A 22881-nucleotide genomic window follows, 5' to 3' on the forward strand; every position below is an offset into this window, starting at 1 on the left:
AGAGAACCAGCCAGACCCTGTGACCGCAGTAGTGAGAAGTCTCCTGTCCAAGGTCTGTGTGTGCAGCCTGCTACTTCTGTCTCTGGGGTCACCTGGGAGCTGCCAGCTTTCCCTAACCATCACCTGCAGGGCAGAGTTCGATACAGAGAAATGGGGCAAAGGGACCCAGCTGGGACAGGGACAGAAACAAAGACACTAACGCCTCCAGTGAGAGTCATGTTAGGTCCTGTTAGTATCCGACACGTAGAAATGTACAATGCGGTGCAATTACAGCCGCTCACGGCCCGCTGAGACGCTGCTCCACGGGAAAGGCCCACGTTTTAACGCTGACATTTGTGCCAAATCGGAATGAAAACAAAACAGTGACATTTCCCCTGGAATGAAAAGCCTGGAAAAAAAACTGCCTTCGGCAACGGAAACATGAGAAAAAGCCAAATGTTTCATTCCGGTGTTGACTGTTTTCCTTATTTAATATTGCTCCACGATTGTTCACAGCGAAAGAACCTTCCACGCGAAAGCCGCAGGCCCCCGCCCCGCCCCCAGAAGGCGGAAGATGGCCTCGCTTGGCAGGCAGGAAAACTGCGCTGGGCTCCAGCCCTTGCTGCAGGCCGAGCTGAGCTTTCTCTGGGGAATCGCTGTCTCCCATGAGTGTGACTGTGACCTGAGCGGAGCTGTGGCAGCCTTGTTTCGTGGGAGCTTGCCTGTGCTGACGCAGCTCCAGTTCAGACCCCTGGGCACCATGCTGGGGAGGCTGCGGCCTGGCGCTGGCGGCACATGGCAGCAGGGCCAACAGTCGCCAGGTGTGTGTGTGGGGCAGGGGTCGGCTGCACGCCCCCAGAAGGGGCAGAGCCTCAGGCAGTAGGGGCAGGGCCGAGGGCAGCCAGCCCTTAGCACCGCCAGGAGCCGGGTGTGGGCCCTCCTCCCTCAGAGCTGCGCCGAGTGGAGTGACGCTTCCGCGGCCTTTCCAAGGGGCCTGGGGCTCCGGCCGTCACTGGTGCTGCAGTAGCAGCTGCAGCGGCCGGGAGCCATTGCCCACCCTCGTCACACCCATCAGCCGGCTTGGTGCTGAGGGCTGCCTGCTCCAGCCCCCCTTCCGCCTGAGACCCCGCCCCTGCCAGGAGCAGAGAGCCCCCCGCGCGTCCAGGGGCCCTGGCGATTCTGTCGGCCCTTCCTCTCTCCAGTGGTATGGGTTCGAACTTGGGTTGGTCGGTGTCCAGCCCTGGGACCTTGTCCAATCGGCCAATGCCTCTGCTCCTACCCTGCGCTGCCAGCTGTCTGTTACCCCAGAGCCCGCATCCGGCCAGAGAGGGGCGCCCAGGAAATCCCTGAGCACGGCGACGACTCTCGCCCCGAAAGGGTGAGGGTCGCTCAGGAGGGGTTCAGCTGACGTGTCCCTCACGAGCGGCTTCCAAACGGCAGCTCCCTCGCAAATGGCTCTTCTGTAAAATGGCCCTGTGGGATCTTTCAGCCCGTAGACCCGTGACCCTCGGCCACCTGCGCTCAGCTTCCAGGGCCAAAGGTGCGCGTTCTATCGCCTGGGAGGCCAGTGGTGGAGTTCTTTCTGGCTCTCGCATCGACCCAGGCAGGGATCCTCTCCTGGGCAACAGAATCCAGAGCGGGGTCGAAGCACAAGAGAGCCATGGGCCCGGGGAGTAAGGGCCGCAGCTCTCTGTCCACGCCCACCCCTGAGCGAGGCGGTCGCACGCGTGGGCGTTTGACAGAGGTGAAGGGTGGGAAATTGTTTGAATGGGCAGAGGGCGGATGGGGTGTTACGGGCATCAGTTAAGGGGACTCCGAGGCACGAGGGAGGAGGTGTCAGAGAGGCAGCCGAGGCCAGGGAATGGGGAGAGGGAGGTGGGCCGGGTCTGTGACGTCACCAGTGGGCAGAGGCTATCGGAAGGCCAAGAACGGGCAAATGAGCGAAAAGGGGAGGCCAGAGCTTGCTCAGAGGCGGCGGCGGATCGGAGGGGGAGTCGCTGAAGGTGCGGTCCGAGCTGGGGGGACTAGCTGGGTAGCGTGAGGTGCGCCAGCAGGACCTGGCGAGCTCAGGAAGTGGGAGACACAACTGTAGATGAAGCTCTTCGTAGGAAAATGCAAGTCCCTCCTGCCAGGGCTGTGCCGAAGGGGGCAGGGCTCCAGGCAACCCTTCCGCCCTGTGCCGCAGTCTGTGCCCCTTCCCCGTTCTGCCCCCTTCCTGACCTGTCCCTGAGCAGCCTGGCCGGGGATTACTGGGGCAGGGCACTGTGTGCACTGCAGCAGGGGGTCACCTCCTCAGCTTCTCCCGGCCCCTACACGTGCCGAACAGCACAAACGGCAGCCACCTCCTTTGTCTAGGGGCCAAATCCCCTCCCCGTTGGTGTTTTGAGCATAGCAGGTTTACAGCATTGTTTGTGTAGGACCTACCTGATTGCTTTGGGATGGGTGCAGGAGGGTGCTGTGTAACAGAGCAGTAGAGTAAAGCACACATTTTCCGTGGCCTGTGTGTAAATCTCGGTCAGTTTGGGGGCTAGATGATGTGAGTCACGACTTTCCTGTTAGATTAGAAACAGTGTTCTCCTGACTTCCCTACCGGCTCGTAGTGCGACAGAGGTTTATTCTTTTACTGCCACACATCCGGGCGTCTACCACCTTGGCCAGACGTCCTTTTATGACCGACATCCAAACACGCAAATGCCACGTCTGACTTGCGTATGTCAATATCTCAGCAGGGCCGACAGCCACCGCGGGCTCGGGTCCATGCTCCAAGAAGGGGTGGAGCCTTGGGAGAAAGAGACGGAGCCTTGGGATGAAGGGGCGGGGCCAAGGGTGATCAGGCTGTAGTGCCACCTGGAGTACACGGCTGGGCCCTCCCTCCACCGGCCCTCCGTAGCTCCATGGAGCAGCAGAGTGATGCTCCTGCCCTATTTCAAAGGGCGATCAGCAGTGGTGGCTGGGAGCTCTGGGCCCCTTGAAATGCTGAACCCCTGTTCATTTGCCCCCCTTGTGCCCTCTGTCAGTGGGCCTGCACTAACCCCACCAGTTGGTTCTGATGTGCCCGCTCTCATCGACGGGACATTGAAGACACTTAAGACCCAATGCACTGGCCCAAGTGCTCACACTGGGCAGTAGAAAGCAGGGATTGGTCCCTGCTCCCCGAGTCTGGTGGCATTTCACAGCCGCCCCACAGGGCTTAACCCTCTGCTTTCCATGACTACTCCTAACGGGTACTCCCCCACCCTCTTCCCCTCCTGCACTAACACTGCAGTATAACTTTATAATTTAAAACTTGGCTGACCTGAATTTGAACTCTCAGAGAAAACAAGACAGTACTCCAGAGATGCCCTGGCTTTCTGAGGCCTGATCTCAAAGGCTTCTCAGAACTGTTCAAAGTCCTACCCCGTAGCTGTGGGTCAGGATGATAACATCTAAGTAGCGAGATGTGACGGATTTGAATTTCAGGATTTTTTTGAGTCTCCGGGATTCTGTCGTAGGACGACAGAGTGTTAATATTTGAACACTTCCTGATGAAAACCCATTCTGTCTTCTCCAGGGCCACGGCCACAGTAAGGAACCAAGCATCAGAGTTGAAACAAACAAATGTTGGAGAATAGTTGATTTTCCTGGGGGAATTTTTGTTATTGTTGGATGCCGCTTGCTCCCTGGGATAAGGGCCTGATTTTGCTACCTGGACTCAAGAAATAGCAGAGCGTGGTTCGACAATCTGATCTTATAGTACTAGCCATTCATTGTGCTTTTAAATAGACAGAGCGTTAAACTGAGAGGCGTCAGACCTGAGTATAATGTGTATTTTTGTCTATTGTTCGTATTTTATATTTGTGCACTATTTGGTGATCTTCCTGAATCTCTGGTTCCTGGAGTCTTGGGATTTTGTGGTTTCAGCGAAAAGCTTGGGAACATGACTTGAGTGTGACCTAAACATTCTGGCACCAGTGGGCAAAGAAAAAAACACAAATGTATTATTGTTTAAAAAACACTTTGTGATATTTTAGCCAGTCCCTTAAGGTTTTAAGGGCAGACTCATGGTTTTTGAATGTCCGGGGCTGGCAATACAGGTTTAGAGCAGGGAGCTCACTGGTACATTCTTTTCAAACCTGTGGTGTGCTAGATGGCATTTTAGCTACTTTAGGTGGTTGCAAAGAATTAAAAATATCCCTAAGGCAAAGCATGCAGGATAAGGGAGTAAATCCTGGTTGGCATTATTAGTTGATTTCTAATACTGAATGGTAAACAGTGATTTCTCACACAGGAAGCAGCTGGCCTATCTTATGGGCGGAAGAGGAATGAAAGAGTTTGCGGCCAGTTAGAAAGCAGGGAGCAGGGCAGGGGTTGGGGGTCCAGAGTTGGTTTTTTTACAGAATATGCTGCTTGTTCAATCGTTTGGGTTTAATACGTGTGGTTTTTCTTTTACACACATAGCCGCTGTCCAACTCCGGTTTCTAACAGAGGCCAAGGGGAGCTGAAACTTCCCAGCCCCCACCTGCTTCCTGAGGCTGCGGCTCCTCGGATGAGCCGTGACCGGGGCTGCGGTAATTCTAACAGTGGATTCTCCAGGCAGACCAGTCACTGCGGCATTTCAAATGCCGGCTGGATCGCTTGAATCCACCCCATGGAGGGGCCCAAATATCGCCCAGGTGCGGCGGCCCTTTGCCAGCGCGCGCTGGGGAGAGGAGCGGACCTGGAGAAAGGGCTGGCAGTGGGGACCCTCATGCGTATGACTCGCTAGAAGCGGCGTGTCAGAAGAAGGGGGCAGAGCAGGGCTGGGGAGGGAGCGGTGCTGGGTAAGGCACATGTTGCCAGACGAGTTGCCTGTGAGAGCTGGGGTTGAGGAGTACCCTCATTCAGGTGCGGCACTCGGGTCTCAGCGTGCGGAGTCCAGTCTGCTGGCTCGCAGGCTGTGTGGCCGTAGCCGGCTCCCTGGCCTCTCCGCTCATTAGCTAAAGGTCTTCAGAGCCCTGCAAATCCGGGGCTCCTTTTCGCAGATGCAGCTGTGGATGAAGAGACCGATTTTTTTTTTTTTGCATCCAGGCAGGGCTGCAAAGATCTTTCCCCCAGCTCGGACGCAGCACTCGGGTGGGCCAAGGAAGCCCGGTGGGTGGAGCTGAGATTGCAAAGGGTCCCCCTGGGCTTGCGCCTCCAAGAGGGGAGCCGAGCAGAGCAGCCGCTGTGCCGTTCTCCCCAGCAGAGGGCAGGGCACAGAGCCAGGTGTGTGCACTCAGACATGGCAGCCCCCTCCGGCATGCCCCGGGGTGCAGATTGGCGCTGCGAGCTGCCTCCATGGGCAGCGTCTCTGGAAGGAGGTGCCAGCGCAGTGAGCCCGACTGCGGCGGGGCTGACTTTGCCCTCGCCCCGCTGGCCGGCGTGCGCTGTGCTCCTTCACGTGTGCCTCAGGCGCACTCAAGCGCCCGCCCTGGACGCAAGCAGGAGGAGCTGTCGGCGCTGGGGGTCAGAGCTGGATCAGCACGGAAGAGGCGACGGCGCGAGCTGGCTCTCGTGGAAAGTGAATGGAAGTCAGGTTAAAGTGCGCTGGCGAGCCCTGTAGAGGAATATCCCGCCCGAAGGCTGACAGAGGCGGCCGGGATTGTCTCTTTCTCCTTTTATGGTGATTTTGACATCTCCGCACTACATTGCTGGCCCGGGGCCAGCGAGATTGTAGATTAGATTACAGCCCTCCAGCTCCTCTGTGCGCGGGGTAAGGCTCGCTTTGAGCCCGCTGTCCTGGAGTTGCTGCCGGCAGCCTGGACCAGAGCTCAACAGCTGCGAGGCCAGTCAGTGGCGTGGGCACAGGGACTCCTCTTAGGTTGCAACGGGCGACCCCGGGTGCCAGCGCTTGAGGGAGGTGCTGTCAAGGCTCCCTGGAGCGCTGGCAGCAGAATGGGGGGCCAGGCCCTTCTGAAAATCTGTTCCCCAGCCGGGAGCCCGGACCACGTTAGCGTAGGGACAGCCTTCTGCGAGAACAGCGGCGGTGCCACGCTGCGCCAGGGCCTTCCCTCTTGTGCGGTCAGAGAGCAGCCATGCCTACTGGTTGGAGCACAAGTCAGCTGCCAGGAGTTGAGGCAAAAGTAGGCAGGACTGGGTCTGACGCAGAGGCAGGGAGGGAGCAAGCGGACACAGGTGCTGCCACTGAACCGCTACCAGGCTTAAGAGCCCATTTGACAACTCTTCCTCTGGTCGGGGGTGCAGCCGGTCAGGCCGCCTGCTAAGGCCAGCCACGCTCGTTGGGGCGCCCGCCCAGTGACTGGCAGATCCCTGGCCCTCTGGGTCCCTCTCTTATTTCTACAGCACAGAGGAATTTGGGCCTGGGGTGCCATTGGTGGCCCCTTTCTTAGGTCTCATGGATTTTGCTGTGTTTCACCACCCGGCGCACCAGCTCGCAGCTCCAGGCTGAAAAGCTGTTGCTGGCGCAGGACTGGCAAGCAGTCACCTTGAGACACTGCCCAGCTGGGGTGTGTGGCTTTGGGGTGCAGTTTTCCACTGTCCGGGCAGATGCCGCAGCTCCCCCTGCCCACTCTCCGTGCTGCAGAGCTTGGGGGAAGAAGTGCCAACAACTTGGTATCTCCTCCACTAGTCTTGTGGTGGAGGTACTTTCACAAACCCTCAGCTCCTGGAGTCATGTGAGTACGTTCAGTGCTTAGCTTCCGTTTACAGATAGTAAAGTTCTGGCCTTCCTGGAGCAAAGCCGGGAAACTGAGGTTCCAACAAGAGATGGCAGAACACCCAGAACCTCCCTGGTGCTAGGAGACCTGACTGCGCACAGGGGGTCGGTGTTGCCAGGAGACAGAGGCTGCAGCATCTGGCTGGTGTTCTCTCTAATTCTTTCCACCCCTGTGTGGAATAAATTATATTGTGTGCGCCAAGGTGTGTGTGAATGTGCACCACCAATAGAAACCCATGTTGCCAGTGATGGGTGCTGGTGTTGACAAGAAAGCTAAAAGCATCACTGTGTGATTTTTTTTGTATCGCAAGTCTTGTGATTTTTGGGTGCATCTCTCAAAGCCTCAGCGGCAGAAGCCCTGGGACGAGTTGGAAGTCTCAGCTTTCGTTTCAGAAAAAATGTCTGCCAGGACTGTGACAAACGCTTGAAAACATGACTCAGGTGCTGCTCCTTGAAGGCTCAGAAGCCAGAGAACAGCTGCAAAGAATCAACATTTGTTAGCTTTAAACATCTCCTGATTGGCGTAACCATCTCATCGAGTTTGGGGGCTGACTCCTCATTTTAACTGCTGGGAGCTGGCTGTGCAGTATACCGTGTTTGTACCTAACTTCTGTGTGCACTCTATGGCTGTTACCAAACCCCGTTTGGAAGTGTTAAAACCATATACGGACAAGCAGCAAGAAGGAGACATCTGACACAGCATGTGACCCTCCCAAGTTGAACTTCTGCAAACTTCTAGATACAGGCTGTTCTGGCTCCTAGCGTCAAAGGGAGTGAAATCTGTACCTGGACTCTATGCGGTGCAAATTGTTTGAGAAATCTGTGAATAACAAGAAAGGGTTTTAAACCCTGCTTTGGCTGAAACTCTCGACTGCCCCACGATGACGGAGCTGTTTAGTGAGGCCTCCCTAATTATTCTGGAGCGACTGCAAGCTTGTGTAAGCGATGGCAGGTTAGAGGGCCAGATATGTCCTGGTTAGTTTTGTTTCTCTTGATTTCCTGGAACAAACGGAACGTGGTGTTGCATTTTATTGGAGCCATTCATCATCCGTCCGGACACGCAGTGAAATTATCCAGAAAGGAAGGACTAAGAAAGGAAAATAAGCTCAAAGACAGATAAAATTCAACTTCATTTCATTGGCGCCTCTCAACCCACATGCTTGAGTCGGGAAGCTTTGCTCCTTAAAGGGGCTGCCCACACTCACTCACTTGAATTTTTCCTGGATTGCCCCCAGAGCTGCCATGTTCCTTGCTCAGATCGGGCTGGCTCAGCCCTGCCCCCAGATGGCACCTGCTCACCGGCTCCTGCTGCCAAGGGGACGTGGTGCTGGGTTCTGTCTGGATGGGAAGTAGCGGAGTTAAGGGAGGAGGTTGCAAGGATGCTCAGCTCATTGGCCGGTATAGTTGGTGAAGAAGCCAACTGCCTGATGTCTAAAGCCAGGTGTCTGTCTATGGGGCACCGCTGCCTATTACTGGACTAGCACCCCCCAGTCAGGCCGGGCCTCCGGCTGTCATCCACCCTGAGCACGCTGCTCACCCTGCTGTGCCGTGCCGTGCCATGCCGCCTCCAGGCCCGCTGCGCCCTGCTGCTCCATTCCACGCCTCCGCCCCCCAGCCTTCTGCACCTCACTGCTCCTCAGCGGCAGGAAACTCAGCTCCCCTCTGGTTCCCGCTACCAGCGGCACAGCGAGGTGCCGCAGGGTGGAGCAGGTTACCGCCACCCCGCCCGTGTGGTGAGTGGCGGGAGCAGATGAGGTGACCCCCGCTGCCTCTGTCCCACCTGACCTTGGCCCCAGGTAATCCCCGGGCCCAGTGGGAACAGGGGAGGAGCAGGGCCTGCGTCTGGGGCACTGGGGGTGGGGGGCTGCCCCTGGTCTCTCTACTCCCCACTCCCCCCGGCAGACAGCCCTGTCTGCCTCCATCCAGGAAAGGTGCTGCTCAGAAGGAGGCAGAATCTGGCCCTGCCATCCAAGGCAGGAGTTAGCCCACCAGTCGGGAGGGCTTCAAGTCCCTGTCCTGCTCTGTGGTGCCAGGGCTCTGTCTCCTTTACTTGCGCGTGGGGAATGGCTCCGCTCGCCCTCCCTCACTGTAAGGCCCCTTTACACCAGCAGAAATGGCCCTACACCAGCCGCTCCTGTCTGCCGAGAGATTCCCTCCGCACTAGGGCTAAGTCTGCCCTCCCCAGCCCGGAGATGGGAGAAGCGTGAGGTGCTCAGCTCCAGCACGGGGGCTGTCTGGCCCAGGGACAATTCCCTGAGCTGCTGGGTCTCCCATTTTGTGGCTCCAGTGAGGCAAGATTAATAAGACTCGGACCGTTCAGCTTGGGCGAGAGATGATGGCGGGGTAAGAGGATACGATGGAGGCCTATAACATCATGACTGGCTTGGAGAGAGTGAATAAGGAAGTGTTATTTATTTCCTCTTAGCCCCAGAATGAGGGGCCACCAAACGAACTGAATAGGCAGCAGGCTTGGAACGAAAACAAGGACGTTTCTCTTCACACCGTGCACGGACAACCTGTGGAACTCCTCGCCAGAGGATGTTGTGAAGGCCAAGACTGTAACAGGGTTCAAGAGAGACCTGGATGAGCCCATCAATGGCGGTCAGCTAGGGTGGGTAGGAATGGCGTCCCTGGCCTTTGCTTGCCAGAAGGCGGACGTGAGCAACAAGGGCTGGATCACTCGATGTTTTCCTGTTCATCCCCGCTGGGGTATCCGGCATTGGTCACAGTCAGAAGACAGGAGACTGAGCTAGATGGACCTTCGGTCTGACCCAGCCTGGCCGCTCTCCTGTCTGTATCCCGTTGCTGTACGCTCTGAAGCAGTTATTCTCTAAGCGATGTCATGCAACGTGTGGGAGAGTCTGTAGCATCAGTACATAGGCCTGGGGGTTAGGCCAAAATGACCCTGTTATAAAGCAACAGGCCGAACTGTCTGGGAGTTAGGCAGTTACCGACAGAGCTGGGTTACCTATTACAAAGCAGGAGGCCAGGGCGAAGCGCACGGGGCTCTGACAGGCAGTACAGTCGTCCTGACACAGGGAAGGGCTCTTCGGGGGTGAGTGACTCTGGCTGCTGATTGCAGGGAAGAGCTGGGTCTAATATTAACTGGAGTCCCGCTTGTCTGCGTGCTGCAAGTGGAAACCGTTCAACATCAAAGGACAGAGGAGCCCGCCAGGGCAGGGCCAGCCAAGCCAGCGTCTCCCTCTCCCTTCCAGAGCAGTAGGGCATGAGGTGCAGCCCCGCATTCCTGAGCTGCAGTCGTGGCCGGGGACAAAGGACTCGGCCTCTCTCCTTTGAGCTGGTGCCTGATGACTTCATTTCGGGGGCTGCGGGGAGGGCTGATGGAAGCAGCGTCTGGCGAGGCCTGTGCGCAAGGAGCGAGTTTCTGGCGGCTGCAGGCTCCAGGGAACGCCAGGCTGGGGAGAAACTCCCGAGGCAGCAAATGTGCTTCTGGCCCTGCCTGCAGTGGGCGAGTGGAGACTCCCTGGGGTTGGAGCCTGGCCCTTCGGGGCCTGGCTGGGCCCCGGCTCCACCTTGTCACCGGCAGATAACCCCTCCCGAGCCCCCGTTGGCCCTGGGCCCAGCAATAGCAGAGCCCCCCAGGGCTCGTCCACACTGGGGGCGAGGTTTCGGTCCCCTTCTGCTGCAGCCCTGGCCTGGGAACCCACGGCTGCTCCGGGTGCGTTTCAGGGCGCTGGCTCGGGCTGCTGACGCACACAGGGCTCTGCTCCCTTTGTACAATACACACATACCGTAGAAGCCCCGGCCGTGCTCACTCCCCAGGGGGACGTTAGTGGCCACTGCGCACTCGGCTCTGCCCCGCCTGCTTTCTGCAGCATGCACGGCGCAGGGTGCTGCCTCGCAGGCCTCCTGGCCGAGCCGGGGAGTCGTCCCGGGCCCGTCTGGCTGGCAGCTGGAGCTCCGGGCCCTTTTGAATTGCCACAGCGGTGTGGCTGTGCTGAGCTGTGAGGGGCAGCACCATGGTTGGTCGAGGCAGTGCTGAGGCTGAATGATCTTGGCCTTGCCTCTTGTGGGGCACGGAGCTGGCCCCCCGCCTCCCAACTCCCCCCAGGGTCTGCAGCAGCAATCAGCGCCACTGCTGCCTGGCCATGCCTGGCTTTTCCCAGCTCCAGGTGTGCTGTCTGGGAGGGTCTGTCTGCATGGTAGGTTGGGTGTAACTGCAGCACACCAGCCTGCCAGGGACTCAGGGTGTACCTGCACCAGAAGCATCTGTCGACAGAGTAGTACAGCCAGCCTGCCCGGCCCTCTGTCGACAGATCGGCTGACCGGACGCTCTGCAAACGGGGCCGCCCGGTGAACCAGAAGCCCCCTCTGTTGACAGAGCTGTCTGCATTGCATTTCTGCCGACAGCGTCGTTCCTCAGATTGGCCAGGGATAACGCCGTCGAGGGGAATGCAGAGTTCTGTCGATAGAACGCTGTGCGTGTGTGGACGCTCCCTGAGTTATGGCGACAGAAGGCCCCTTCTGCCGACAAACCTCTCTAGCGCAGACACAGCCTAAGCATTCCTCTGGCACCTGCTGGCGTGCCCCAGCAGTCCGGTAGTGCATGGAGGCACTCGCATTGCAAGCAGCAGGAGTGAGTGCGCACTAGGGAGCTGTGAGTGTGTGGCAGCAGGTTGCACATGGCCAGGGAGTGTGCACCAGGCTGGGGGTGCTGTGGCTGCACACCGGGGCTTGCCGGGCACCATCCCCCCCGCACCAGTCCCTGCGCATCATCCCACCTGCAAACGGAATGAGGCGGAGCTAAGGGTATGCAAATGCAGACATGCAAGGAGTGCCTGCAACCTTAGCTGGGGCGTTTCCAGGAGCAAGCGCTCTGCTGTCCGCCTGGAGCCCAAGCAGTTCAAAATTAAGTGCCTGATTCTAAACTCAGTGGCCCAATTGTGGAAAGAACTGAGCAACCAGCAGTTCCGTGGGCTTCGGCAAGAGCTCAGCACATCGGCAAGGGGGCTGACTGCAAAAGCACGAGAAAGGAGATGGCATTACCAGTGGCAACGGGTGCAAGGTTTCCAGGGGAGCAACGGTCACATGTCCCATCCCTGCCCCTCTCACCCAGGCCCTGCCTCTCCCTGCTTCTCCCTGCTTCTGTTCCACCCCTGCTTCCTCCAGAAGTGGTCTGGCATTGATGTGAGTGCCAGTGTGGCAGGGGAGGGCAGATGCTGGGGATTTGTGTGACCCCCCTGTGCACCCCAATGTGTCGCCACTGAGCATTACCATGATAGCTAGCAGTTGGTTAGATCAGCGGTTCGTAACAAGGGGTCTGTGTACCCCTGGGGGCAGGCAGAGCTCTTCCAGAGGGTACGTTAACTCGGTTATTCTCAACCATTTTTATAAACAAAAAAACTTGGTCATATTTGATGCCCATCTAATATTTTATTTGTTTGTCTTTTTGCACAGTCATAACGATGAAGGCAAGTTCATTGCCTAGAGGCCATTTCTTCCAGCCCACCAGTTATGATTAAGTTGTTGAAACAAACATTTTGCGGTGGTAGAAAAACATATTGGGTCTGAAAACTGGCTGCTGGGGTAATTTTTTTTTTCCTGAAAAATGGTTACTTTATAGAAAAAGGTTGAGAAACCCTGGGTTAAACCATTGCTGGAGTCAAGGTGTAACTCTGGCCTCCACCCCCTGAAACAGCGGGTGAAAGCTTGGAGAAGACTCTGAGGAGAGCCCCAGGAACAGCTGGTGGGCTGGAAACCTGCGTGATACAATGGCAGGGCGCTCAGTGGCTTTGAAAACGAAGCCACATCGTGTAGGTACCTACACAGAAACGTAGCCCCCTGGCTTGGAGAGTCATCCCCCTCCACTGCTGTGCCCGAAAGCAATGTAGATAAACGGGTGAGAAGTGGCGGTATACAGTGTGTGTGGGAGGGGTCAGATACACCCCCAGCTTCACCATCAGCACTGTGCCAATTCTGGTGAGGGCGGGGAGAGGGATGGACATCCCCCTTGCCAGTCACCGCTGCGGGTAAATACACAAACGAAAGCAAGATCACCATTTGCCTCAGCCCGACCTTGTTGCTGGCGCCTTATGTGGACACTTTTATGAGGCTCCCGAATTAAAAGCAGTTTTACGGCACTGATAAAAGCTCCATTAATGGGCACCAAAGCGGGGAATGCTGTAAAGCACAGAGAGAGAGACTCCCTGGGCCAGCCTGCTGTGTCATCGCCAAGGACAGCAGCTGCGCCCATCTGCCCTGCGCCTGGCTGGTCTCTTCCCAGGCTTCCTCACAGCTCTGGGCTCATCAGGGTTTTCCACAACAGGAATGAGCTTCTGCAAGCATTACCCCTGCTGCTGACATAAGAGCTGGTGTCGTACAGCCAGATCAGGATGTCCTTCGCTGGTTAACAGACGTCTGCCTGTAGGTCAGCCAGTGGTTATTTCTCACCCAAGCCAGGAATACGCGCGCTCCAGAGCTAGCCAGAGATGTGGATGGATACTTGCGATCTGCAGGGGAAGAAGCGAATGGAAGGAGGAGAAATTTTCCGAACTTGGCAGGTTTATGGGCATCTGAGCACAGGAGCTAGGGTGGGAGTGGGGCTGGCTCAGCACTTGTCCATTGTGCATTGCTAAAAGCAGATGTTCCCACCTCTGTGCTAGGCAGTGCAGCCCCTCGCTGACTTCCTGCGTCACCTCAGACCCCCCCCCACCCCACCCCCGGGAAGGTCTGTAGGTTTCTGATTTCCACTGAAGTCACTCTCGGGTAGCTGTGCTAGTCTGTAGCTTCACAGAAAACAAGCTGTCCCTTTCCGTTCCTTACCCCCGAGTTCCCATCACCAAGGAAATACTAACTGCCGCTGGGTGGTTCCTGGGGGCACAAGTCTGGGAGAGGGCAATCAATTGCACAGCGGTTTGGAGCTAACTCCCTGGATTTGTCCGTGAGGAATGGGCGTGGCTGTGGCCTTTTGTATCGGGCAGTAGCAGAGAGTGGAACAGGCTCACCTGGTTGGAGGCAGATTAAGAAGCCACACGTTAGGTTTCTTAGATGACCCCTACGTTCCTGGTGCTGTTCGGACAGCCCATCTCACAGTCACAGGTGGGGCAGAGTGACAGTTTTTTACTTGGGGTTGAGACGGGTAATACGTGGCTGGCACCTGAATGGAGAAGCCTGAATCTTGTCTCCACTCAGAGTAACTCGCAGAGAGAGGAACTGGTTCTTCGTGTTGCCGTCAGCTTGCCCGAGTGTTGAATTTCTCCCTCATGGAGCAGTAACACAGCTATCTAAAAAGCCTTGTGGTGCCTCTCAGGCAGGGTAGAGCTGTCTTTGGAAAGCTGTCACTGCTCACACCGCTGTAACCAGAGGTGGGAAAAGTACCCGAAGAGTTACTTAAGTAAAAGTGCAGCTGCTTTCACTTCTGGGTACTTGAGTACTGTAAAGATGCACTGTGCAGTGTGTACTTTTACTCAAGTAATTTTCCAGAGGGACAACGGTGACTTATAGTTAAGTACATCCCCCACCCGCCAGCAGCTGAACTGTAATGAACGCCAACCCTGTTGTGCAGAGCAGCCACGGCGCCCCAGGAAACAGGAATTGTCCCTCTTCCAGGCCCCACCCAGGGGTCCTTCTTGGTTAGGTGCATTTGGACCCTACCTCTGGGACCCTGCAAACTTGCAGTGTGAAGGAGCCTCTCTCTGGAGGAACCTGTAAAGCTGGCAGTGTGGGTGTGCAGCTCCAGGATCAGCCTGCATCAGGCTTGTCACCTGCTGTGACCCCACCCCACCCCACTCCCAGCAGCCTGGCTGCCAGCTGAGTCCTCCCCACCCAGTCAGGGCCTCGTGAGCTGGTCTTCCAAGATGTTGTCTGTAAGGCTATCAGCCTCACCGTGGAAAGGAAAACATTGGGCTGTTTTACATGCAGGCAAACATCTGGGTGAGTGCGTCACATTCATGTGCCAGCTGTCCCCAGACATGCTGGCGGCTGAGTGGTAACACAGACCGGTAGCCCCAGGGCACCTCTTGGGCTGTGGCCTACAAGGAAGGAGGAGCAGGGGCTGAAAGACCTCTTGGGAACAACTTTGGAGCTGCCCACAGAGCTGCATATAGGCTTGTGACTCGTGGGCCAGACCCTCCGCCGGAGTAAATCAGCCCAGACGTCAGTGGAATTCCCACTGATTTGCGTCCTTTGCGTATTGACTCCAGTGGAGCTGTGGCAGTTGACGCCAGCTGGGAACCTGGCCTGCTGACTCTGCTTCAGGTGTTTTACATCAGCCACGGATCTGCCCCATTGACGATAACAGACCTGATCTTGGAGACCTATGAACAGAACCCCCACTCCATCCCCAAGCCAGTGACCTACAAGTCCTCTTTAGAAGGTGGGCATTCGAAACACAGTGCCCTCCGGTTGTCCCTGCTGGCTTTTTGATCCATTGGGTGAGTATTCGCATCTGTCCCTGGCCTGAAGGAAAGGCATCGATGGCTAATTCCTTTGGCACACTAAAGCAGCCATCAGATGGGTCGTGGTGGGGACTAGGGGGTGTTCTGAACAAGGGGTCACATCTTCCAAAGTAGACGTACAGGGGAGTATGTCACACAGATATTGGAAATCTGGTTTCAAGGAAGATGCAAGCTACACCTAAGCAAGGAAGCAAATTACGATGAGATTCTGCCCAGTGAGGAAAACAAACATAGGCCTGAAGATCCCTATTGACGGGACTGAAGGTTAGGGTGTATCTTGAATTAAGCACAAAGAATTTGCCACATTTTCCAAAGCTGGCGTGTGGTCTGCTCAGGATGGTAGTGACGTTATAACGTGCCTACACATGTAATGTAGGGAACACAGTCCAACTTGCTGTGTTGATGGGAGCTGCCTCAGTGGGTAGATTCTAATTCCCTCTTTAATATTTATTCTGGAATCAAGATTCATTCAAGCTCTCGTCTTCTGTACTGTGGGGCACACTGGCTAAGGCTGTGTCACTGCTTTCGGGCCCAGGCCAAAGACCCCCTGAAGATAAACGGCTGCAGAAAAATCCTTGGTACGTTTTGAAAAGAAAATGGCAGTAAATCAGGAGGTGCATTTTAAAGAGCGCTGCTCTGTCCGAAAAGTGAGGGTTTAAAATCGGTCACGTTCACAACAGTGATCCCATCCACGTTCATGGAGCACAGTGCGGTTCTGGTGTGCCTTTCTCGGGCCTGTCTACACTGCCCCGTAGTGCGGATTACAGGGCGGGCGGCACACCAGAGCGCTATGCTCTGTCTGCCCCAGGTGGACATAGCGTACGCGAACTGAAATTAACTTGTTCAGCGGTTAATCTTCAAAGAGCCAGCGGGCATTGCTTGCAGAACAGCGGCTCTTCCTGCAGACTCCCCAGCATGTCTTGCTTTGCGGACAGTGCAGAAAGACTGGGGACTGACATGGAAGTGGCTGTCTTGAGATTTTCGGCAGTGCAGAGCTTTCAGTGAATGACTCACAGTCTGTGTGGAGGGACAGTGAAGCCTTTCAAGGACAGTGTCTTGCTGTTCTTTGTGTGCTCCAGTTCACAGTCAGGAATCGTTCTGTAGCCCAGACGCTCTTCTGTACCCCGACTGGCTGGGTGCAGGAATGGTGGGTCCTGGGTCATAGCAGCCAAACAGCTGTTTTCACTTGGGACAGCTGGCTGCGGCCCCCAAGGCACTCTCCTGGGGTTACAAATTGGTGAAACAGGGACACTGCACGCCTGTGCTGCGTGCCAGTAGGGGAAGTTGGCACAGGAGTGAGCTAGTCTGACATCACGTCTGCTGAGAATTCCCAAGTGCTGGGGCATTCTTAGCTGGCCGTTTGGAGCCAGGGTGTACCCCTGGTCTCTGGCATTCCCATTATACCACTCTCAGCCCCCGAGTGGCTGAGCACCGTGGCAGAAAGCTGTTCGGCCCCAGTTCTCTCCCTCTTCCCTTGAAGGCACCCCATGTCTGCTCTTGGCAAGCCCCCGTCCCTGTTCCCAGCAAGACCACTCGCTGCTCTGGCTGAATGCAGTGTGGCTCGAAGGCTGCACCGTATCTGGGCCCCAGGTGTGAGGGGCTTTCTAGTCCTGCCATGGCTAGCTCAGGTCTTTCCCAGCTGTGAGTGTTGGGCAGGGCACAGGCTCAGCAACGCCAGCACCAGCAGAGAGGGCGGTTGGGTTTTGAGAAGCACATGAGTGAGTCAGTCCCCCTCAGCGCCTGTCTGCATGCTGAGGTGCCTAAATTCCTTTGGGAGTGTGGCCCATGGTCCCCAGCACTTTTCACTCCCGCAAGGACCCATTTTCCCAAGGCTGCACCAGGCACTGCCCGACCCAAGGCACACCCCTGCCAGATTTTAAAGAGCTCCTGCAAGCGTTCCAGCGCTTTGGAAGAAGGTCAAAAGACTCTTTTTAATAGTGCTCTCTCTGTCCTCACCCAGACAGTAGGAGGCACCTGTGTTCACCCCTGGAGTGAGCTTCACTGAGGGTCTTTGTGTGGGTTATCGGGATGATTTCAAAGCCTGGTGTCAAAGGGGGACGGGTCTCTCAATTAACCGTCTTTGTTGGTGTCTAGGTCCGGACTCTCTTCGTGAGCGGCCTGCCCCTGGACATCAAACCCCGGGAGCTCTACCTGCTCTTCAGACCCTTCAAGGTACTGTTTGCCAGCCCCGTGGGAGCGCAAACACGGGCGCTGTGGTGTCTGACACACTCCTCCAGTATCACGACCGCAGCGTTGTCCAGCTGGTGTCAAAAGGGGGGCGAGAGAGGTTCATCTGGTGGAGTGCCCCAGAGGGACGGTGAAGGGCTGGGTACAGAGTGGGGAGAGGTGTCACGTGGTGTGGCCCAGGCAGGCTTGGGCTTAGTTGGTGCATTCACTGGCCATCTATCTACCAGTTGGCCAAAGATGGGCTTGTGGGTTCCGTGCCGGGCCTTGCCATGGACTTTGCATTACAGTGGACTCGTTGTCGGGGCTGGATGTTCCATGGAGCTGCAGCTCCCATTGACTCGAGGTGGGGGTGCCCGGCACATCTGACAGTCAGCCCTTCGCTCCTGTGTGCTTCATTTCCCTATCTGTAACCTGGGGACATGAGAGTGTTCTCATTCTGTCTGCAATGGTCTGTGTCCCCTGCGATGCCAGATGAGGTGCTGAGATACCACTCAGTCAGCCTATTCTGCCAGCCTGGGCCCCATTTAAGTCCTGTTTTGCTGAGCCAGGCACTAAAGCACTCCTCCAGCACAGCTCACCTACAGCTGCGGAAGTACAGACACTGAGATCAGCTCTGGGAAGACTCAGCTTAAGGGACTTGCCCCCACCACCCAGAGGTCTAGCCCCTGGGAGACAAACCCGAAGTTCTGTGGAGTTCACCTCCCTCCTCAGTGTGAAGGAAGGTGTTCACAGCCTCTTCCCCCTTCCCAGTTATATGAGCTGGGTTATATTATAAACCAGAAATGTGTTTGTTCATTCTGAAAAGGTGTATTTTGAGTGGTCAAAGAGGTAGCAAACAGAACAAAGCAGATTACTAAGAAAATAATACAAGGCACCGAACTAAGCTAGACTCAGTAAAATACTGGTTACAAATAATAATTTTTCACCCAAGATATTGTTTAGGGAGAGTCCCTCACAGGTCAGATACATTTAATGTGGTCCAGCAATCCTACTCCCTTCCGCTACAGTCTTTTTGTTCCCAGGAGGTCTCAAGAATCTCTTTGGGGTGGGGAGGCTGAGGTGAAGCCAGCTGATGACAATCATTGTTTTCCTGCCCTGCCTTATATCGTATTTCCATGAGGCAGGAAACCTTTGTTTGATTCACCTCATCCCTTTTCGGAACTGTCCAGCAGCCCAAGAAGTTGGTTAGTGTCAGGTGACCAGATATCACCTGACTCCATTGTCCATGAGTCAGTAGCAATGTGGAATATCTGCAGGAGGGCCAGGCCAAGCCAATTCATAGTCCATTGTGCCAGCTGATGGGCCATCCAGTTCTGTCTGGTTTTTTCATTGTAGTCCCTGAAGTTTCAGTACTGAGGCTACATCTACGCTTACTGGAAGATCGAGGCGGTGACTGGCGATCTTCCAGGGTTCGATTTAGCATGTCTAGTGAGGCCATGCTAAATCGAACAATCAGGACTCCACCAACTATCCTAACTTCATCTTGCTGTGTCCGCCACACCTCGTGCTTGTGCTGACCTCTGTGATGGGCTATACATACCCTGCACCAGCTGGGTACAGAGTGGGGAGAAGTGTCTCATGGTGTGGCCCAGGCAGGTTTTGGCCTAGTTAACGCATTCTTTGAACACCTACCTATTGGCCAAAGATGGACTTGTGGGTTCAGTGCCGGACCTTGCCATGGACTCTGTGTGACAGCGGACTCATCGGCCGGGCTTGATATTCCATGGAGCTGCAGCTCCTATTGACTTGAGTTGGGCGTGCCCAGCATATCTGACAGGGAGGGGTTAAGGTGCAGATTTGGGATGGAGAGGCCCTGCCTCTCTCCAGCTGCAAGCCAAGCCAGGGCCAGAGGAGGAGGTAAAAGTGCCTTTATGAAACCTTCATCCTGGGCTGAGATAAAAGCTACATTAATGGTGTCATGGGGGCAGTTTGTATGCCAAACGCCTTCAGAAACCTAGAAAAGTTCTGCAGTCTTCAGGTGAAAACAATTTATTCAACTAGCCAATCGAAAGAACCAGACGGAGCCCCATTCAGTGTAAGCCCGGATGCATTTTCTGTGCGTCAGCAGCAGTCTGAAAAATCTTCTGAAACAAATTCATGGCATTCTCCACATGGTTCGCAGCTCTTCTAGTCAGCAGTCCCTGGGCAAGTCTGGCAACATCCACTGTCGAGCTTGCCAGGTGCTTCGGGGTGGCCGGCTTTCAATGGTAGTGGAGGGACAAGAGTACTGCTTTGATGAGCACCATGAGACGGCGGGTATCAAGGATTCTTGTTTTACTGCTTCTCGTTCGCTTAGCGGCTGTTCTCCTAGATTGGCAAAGGACACTGTGTTTTCTTTGTCTTGAGTGAGCAGGGTGCTGACCCAAACAATGAAATTGGTCAACATCAACCATGTTGAAGAAGAAAAAAAAAAACATTGGCCACTTATTTACCTCGTGCCTGCAGGAGCACTTTCTTGAGAGAGGGTCGGTGGTGTCAGCACCCCGTTATGGTCAGCATGGTGAAGAATTACATGGTAGAATTATTTCTTTTTTTTTTTTTTTTGTCTCCTACCATCTAGTCAAGATGTATTGTCAACCACAATGTTATCAAACTGCCTTACTTTGTAGTCTAGGGAACCAGGCTGAGCAGACTAGCAAGCCCAAACCTTAATGAGAGTCATTCTCTGCTGCATTTGGATGCATTTTGCTGAGTCTGTTCTGGCTTGTTTCATCAGATTGTCATGTTCTTGTTGAATCAATCTCTACCAGTATTCAGCTCACTGAAGATATTATCCCCACCTGTATTTTTTCTGGTCTTATGCCAGAGCTGACCATAAGCTCCTCATTGTCTGTTCATCAAATTGGTCTTTAGTCAACAGAAACGAGCCCTTCCTCTTTAAGAGCAACTCTCCTCTTGCTCTGGAGCAAAGTCACTATCACATAATGGAGTCGTCACAAAAACACGTCCTTTCAGCAGAAGATTGTTCCCATGTCTTCAATCACCCAACTCACCATCTCCTGAGTCTGCAGAATTTGAAGCACGATGCCTAGGCGGAAAAGCTCCTCAAGAGTATATAGAAAAAGAGCCGGTGTCTGTCTACTCTGTGTTGAGGATACCCAAGAGACCTCAATTTGAAGGGAGCAAGCTCCCTGGAGTTCCTTCTATACTGGGATGACTCTATACAGCAGCCATTGATGTTACCATTAAAATACAAGGTACTCTCCCTACAAGCAAATGCGTACATAGGACGATTAACGGTACAGAATAGCAGTGCAGTATATTTGGAGTACCTGTATATCCCACGTACATTTTTTGCATCAAAAAATAAATTGCTGAATTGTTTTCAGGTGCCTGGAAACAACATCCTAAAATGGCATAGGTGGATGGTCTTTTAGTTCTCACAGAATGTATGTTCCAGGGGGACAGCGTTATGCCCATGAATGTGTATGGGAGTTACCACTCAGCTCCTGAAGGAGGCACCCTGCAGAGGACAGATTTGTGACCGTCTATCTTTTCATGCATACTAATTTTCGGTGTGTTTTCTACAGTACTGCCTGTGCTGGTGGTATTTGAATCCCTGTTTAAATGATCTTTCAGCCACTTTCCAATGCCTAAGGGAATTTTGTTAAGTGGGAGACTCCAGGATTCTCAAATTACTCGAAGTAATGCAGGGGCACACGCACATGGGAGCACAGAGAGTTTCTTTTGAATCCTAAACTGAGTTATTCCTGTTTGCAAGAGAACATCCATAACCAGGCTGGAATGAACTCAGTGGCTAAAGATTTATGAAATTAGGATATAGTCAATACGGTATTTAAAAACACCCTCCACTTCTTGTTTACTGAAATTTTAGACTCGCTTTAGATCTGAGTGTGGTTTTAGACAAAACTGATGACGCTTCACTGCAAAGCAGAGCAAAGTCCATTAATGTGTTTGTGTGGCGCCTAACCCAGCGGGGTTCTAATGCTGCCATGCACCTAATTAATAAGAGTGTTAATAACTTAAAATACTTTGCCAGACAATGGAACCGACTAACCCCATCAGAACTCTCACACTTGCTGCAAATACTGCAAAACGGTGTCTGCAAACACTGGCCCCGTTTTTCAGACGAATTAGCTTCAACTTTATGGGCAGGGATATTCACGGAAACAGCGAAATGTTTTGGCTTTGGAACCCTGAGTACTTTCACCAGAACCCCAAGGCTGACAGCTGCGCTCCTCTGCTCAGTCAACAGGCACACACTGTAGGAGAGGTGACTGACAAGCTAACCTTATTCACACTGAGCTGGATTTTCAGAAGTGCTTAGGAGCCCTGGACGTGTAAGACCTGTTGACTTGCAGTGGAACTTGTGCTCCTAATTTATTCATTTCGAGGCTTTTGGGAATCCCACCAGTAACTCTTTGGCAAACCTTGCAACCAAGGAGTGCATACAATAAAACCACTTATGTGCTCTGGGGGAATTGGTGAAAAGAAGGTGGTGAAATGTAAATAAATGATGAGGTATGAGTCACGCCCCAGCTCTGCTGAAGATTCTGTCAGAACCCTCCCTGAAGAGCTTCATGGTGTATAAGGAGCTCGGTGAAAGTTTCTCTGTCACTACAGTGCTGTGGCCTGTATTATGTCATGTTTTGCTTGTTGCATCATTTGTTTCCCCAAGAAAGGCGACTTGGGCATTTCATTTCATTCATTGCCCGTGGAAACGCCGATAGAAGTTGTTGCAATATTTTTTCCTGGCAGAAGAATGAGAAGCAATTCCCACGTGCTTGATTACATGGCAGGTTCACATTCTGCCTCGATTTACATGCAACTGCATGGCCATGTCCCCTTAACGCTCTCTGCACCCACAGAGTCTCTTAACCCTGTGAGAACTGAATCTGGGATATTGTCTCTTAAATTGTGGGACCGTATTAGCTGCATGAGGATCAGGTCTCAAATGTCCACACTGCAATGCTACAGCATGGAATTCCAGATGCTGGGTTGTTCCTGACCTGCTTTCTAGCATTCTGCACGTCACTTTGGTCTTAAATCAGCACCACACTGAATGTCCATTTCCGGTGATAAGCTATAATTGGCACAGGAATGTGGCTCCAGCTTTTGTGACTGGAACAGTTGTGGGAACTTCTGAATCTCCTAGTTTAAGCTCTTGTGGCTCGCCAAAGCTGGGCTTGGCCTGGCTCTGAAGTGGCAGGAAAAGGTGGCTCTACACCAGATCGGCCTCGGCAGTATATTAAAGCAACACCCCAGTGACGATCTAGGCTGAGTAGCTGTGTCAAGCCCGTCCTCTAACCTGGAGGTGCCCTTTACCCACTTCTTTGCTGCTGTAGTCTCCATAATGGATGGCGCTCAAACAGCTTCCAGCTTTGCAGGTCACTCCCAGCTATGTCTGTATGTGTGCGGCAGCCAGCCAGCCGCACTCTGGCACTTACCAGCCTGGGTCATCCAGCAAGGCGACCCCAGCATACTCCCAGCCTTAGATTTTCCCCAGAAATATAGATTGTGTGCTGCCCAGCCCCTTCCTAGATAGCAGACTTGCTGTAAACATGCGCTGTCTCCTCCACAGAAATAGTACGTGCACAAAGTGCCGCACCAAAGAAAGCATCCCAAACGCTTCAGTTTAAATGCACTGGATTAGGTAAAAGAAGA

At 54.3% G+C, this 22881-nt stretch overlaps 1 protein-coding gene across 2 annotated transcripts in view; it reads left to right on the plus strand.

Moving 5' to 3' along the window:
- RBPMS (RNA binding protein, mRNA processing factor) overlaps window positions 1-22881 on the plus strand; it is a 104046-nt gene that overhangs the window by 11777 nt on the left and 69388 nt on the right. For both annotated transcript variants that reach the window (XM_074993823.1, XM_074993822.1), the window contains exon 2: window positions 17164-17241. In XM_074993823.1, the coding sequence (XP_074849924.1) occupies window positions 17164-17241 (78 nt within the window). The remainder of the gene's footprint in view (window positions 1-17163; window positions 17242-22881) is intronic.

Source organism: Carettochelys insculpta, chromosome 4 (assembly GCF_033958435.1).
Source record: "Carettochelys insculpta isolate YL-2023 chromosome 4, ASM3395843v1, whole genome shotgun sequence".
Lineage (NCBI taxonomy): Eukaryota > Metazoa > Chordata > Testudines > Carettochelyidae > Carettochelys > Carettochelys insculpta.